General features: G+C 67.9%; 1 protein-coding gene across 1 annotated transcript; it reads right to left on the reverse strand.

Moving 5' to 3' along the window:
• Nucleotides 1-589: 589 nt before the first annotated feature.
• On the reverse strand, nucleotides 590-2,937 carry MNEG_9505 (hypothetical protein; the record flags this gene model as incomplete). Its single annotated transcript, XM_014042026.1, has 6 exons — nucleotides 590-733; nucleotides 1,436-1,529; nucleotides 1,791-1,875; nucleotides 2,073-2,121; nucleotides 2,334-2,676; nucleotides 2,897-2,937. The coding sequence occupies 6 exons, from the start codon at nucleotides 2,935-2,937 to the stop codon at nucleotides 590-592; spliced, it is 756 nt and encodes a 251-aa protein (XP_013897480.1).
• Between the last annotated feature and the right edge of the window lie 161 nt (nucleotides 2,938-3,098).

Genomic DNA, 3,098 nt, shown 5'->3' on the forward strand with positions numbered 1-3,098 from the left:
CCCGCCCCTCCCTCAGCAGCCGCCCCAGCTCGCGCCCGGCCGCGGCCTCGAGCTCCTGGACATAGGATCCATGGTGGTGGTCAAGCACTGCCTGCACCCCCGCCATCGGGCTCAGCCGCGCCGCGGCCGCCGCCGCCGCCGCCTGGACGCCGCCGGCCGGAGCCCGCGGCGGCGCGGGTGCCGCGGCGGTCGCGGCCGCTGCGGCGACGGCTGCGCTGTCTGCGGCGTCAGCGCTGCTGAGGGGCGTGCTGAGCATGCTGAGCTCTGCTGCCAGCTCATCAGGCTCGAGGAGGGCCACCTGGGAGCCCTCCTGGGGGGTCCACTTGATGAAATGGACCTATTCGGGGTAGGAAGGGGTGCAGAGGAAAGAGTCCAAGTTGGTTGTAAGGGTAAGGGTCGTCCTGGAGGAATTGAAAGCAGGTGCAACAAGGCGGGGACAAGGAGGGGCGCGGACAGCGGAACACTATGTGAAAGGCAGGGATGACTAAGCAGACGTAGGGCGGCCCGGGCGGTCCAACCCGGCAGGGGCGGCGCCCCTCCATCCGGGCCTGGCTGATCCTGCACAGCTCGCCGGCGCCCGGCGGCGCTGTCAACAGCGCTGCCGCCGCATTTGCCCCACCTCGCCAACGGTCTCGAACAGGAAGCGCTTGGGGGACAGCGGTGGCCCCGTGTGGCCCGCCAGGCGCGCCCGCAGCTCAAGCAGCCCCTGCACCACGGGCAGCCCCGAAAGGACCTGGGAGTTGTGGGTTGGGGGAGTCGTGGTGGCAATGGCGGCGATGAACAAAAAACACCGGCGGCGTTCGGGGCTCGCAGGTAGAACCTGTGACCGTGGTCTTTTGTGTAAAGCTGGCAGGAAGCTGGCATGAAGCTGGCAGGAAGCTGGGAGAAAGCTGGCAGGAAGGGCTGATGGGACCGCGTTGGCACACGAGTTGCACGGATAGCTTGTAAGCACCCCAAGCCTGAAGACACGAGCGAACGCACGCGCGCACGCACGCGCACCACGCCTCGTTGCGGGGGGCGGCCTGACCACACACCTGGTAAGTTGGATCGACCGAGAGCAGGGCCCGCGGCACGGGGTCGTTTTGGAGTATAAAGTTCCTGTCGGAGGATGGGTTTTGATTACGTAAGTGAGAAACCCAACAATTGGGTCAAAAACTTATCAGGTGACACGAGCTGAGGCTGGTTTATGGGGGAGATGCTTGGGAGGCAAGGGGGACAACCACATGCCAGCTGACATGGGCTCGAAAACACGAGGCAGGCCCGGTGGACGCGGCTGGCAGCAAGGTGCTCCCCGACAATAACGGCCCCCCACCCATGCCGCAACCCCGGCCGTGGGTGGTCCCACCCGCGCCGGTGGCGTGCGACGCGCAGTGACGTGAAGGGTTGCGCCCCGCCGCCATGCACACCTGCATTGAGGCCGAGAGAGGCCCAGCACCTGGAGCACGCGGTCGCCGCCGCCGCCCTCCGCGTGGGCGACGACGGGGGGTGAGCCAAAGGTGTAGCAGGCCGGCGCCGGCTGGGAGTCGCGCCTGGTGGGGGGTCCGGGTGGGGAGACAGGGGCAGGGGCGCTCGGGAAGGGGGGGGATGGAGGGTGGATGGCTTACAGTGGGGGCTCGAGGGAGGGAGCTGGGGGTACAGTAAGTGGGGCGGATGCGGGAGCAAATGCGGAGGTAGACAGAGCCACACCGTGGTGCAAGACAGAATGAAAGGAAGGGGGGGAGGGTCAGGGCTCCTTGCTAGTCGCTAACTGGAAGGCACACCCAGACCCCTGATTTTGTTGCCTGCCCAACCTGCGGCTGTGCAGGCGGTAGAGGGCCATGAGCAGCTTGGACATGGCGCCGCCCAGGGAGTGGCCGCCAAACACGACCGGGATGCCTGGGGTGGGGGCGGCGGCAGCACGGGCGCTGGCGTGTTCACGGCTGACCGGCAAAGGCTCCTCCGCGGCCCCATGCATAGCAGCGAGGGCCGCACTTCGGGTCAAGAGGTGCGTGTGATCCAGCACTCCAGAAACCATACTTTCTGCTGCTGGTCAGCCCACTCACGACGCCCCTAGCCCCTAGAGGCGCACCCACCCGCGTCCTCGGCGTGGTCAAGGTAGGGGCGCAGCTGGTCAAACATGGCCTGCGTGATGGCACGCACGGACGCGGGGCGCAGCTGCTTGGCGCAAAAAATGGCGGCTGCACTCGGACTGCTAGCAGGCTAGCAAGTTGGGCACGTGCGAGGAGTCTGAGGATGCACCACCATACACATCAACACGGCCTTCGCGGGTCCAAGCTGATGCAGGCGGGGCGGCGCGCGACCATCCGCAGGGCGGCAGCAGCCGACCGACCGACCTGTGCCATCTCTCCTACGCCCTCGTGCACGACGATGCTGGGGGACGCCTCCAGCGGCTTGGGCCACACGCGCACGAGGCTGCGCCACATGCGCGCAGAGTCCATGTCAGGGGCCCCCCACTGCACACCGCGCAGAAGCACGAAGCGCTCGCGCCGCGGCGGCGGCGCGCCGAGCTCCGTCGCGGCGGCCGCGCCGTCGAGGCTGGACCCCGGGCTGCCGCCGCCGTCGATGCTGCTGCTGCCGCTGCTGCCGCTGCTGCTGCCGCCGCTGCCGCCGGATGACTTGCGCTCCTGCAGCTGTCGGGCAAAGGCGGCGGCGTCGATGGCGCCGTCGGCCACGTACCTGCAGGTTCAGACATGCAGGGACGTCGGGACACATGGCGGATGGTGTGATCACCAACATTAAGGGTTGTTGAGAGCGGGCACCTCAAGGCCTCAACAAGCAGATCTGCAGCGGCAATCTTGCGCCCAAAGACAGTCGGTTTTATAAAGCTGGAAGCGTGCAGCGGAAGAGGGGCTGCTTGGGCAGCTGCCGCGCAGCCGCTCGGCTCGAGCGCGCGCACCAAGCGGTGTACTCGGTGCGCCCGCTGGCGACGAGCGTCATGCCCTGCGCAGCCAGGCGGGCCTGGAGGTCATCGTTGTCGTGTATGTAGCACAGGCCGCTCCAGGAAGCAATGGTGGCGGCCTTGTGCGCCGCCGCCCAGTCTAACTGGCGCCGCCCCCGCTGCTGCGGCGGCCGCTCGGGGGCGCTTGGCTGGGCCGGGT

This window comes from Monoraphidium neglectum (assembly GCF_000611645.1).
Source record: "Monoraphidium neglectum strain SAG 48.87 unplaced genomic scaffold scaffold01960, whole genome shotgun sequence".
Classification (NCBI taxonomy): domain Eukaryota; kingdom Viridiplantae; phylum Chlorophyta; class Chlorophyceae; order Sphaeropleales; family Selenastraceae; genus Monoraphidium; species Monoraphidium neglectum.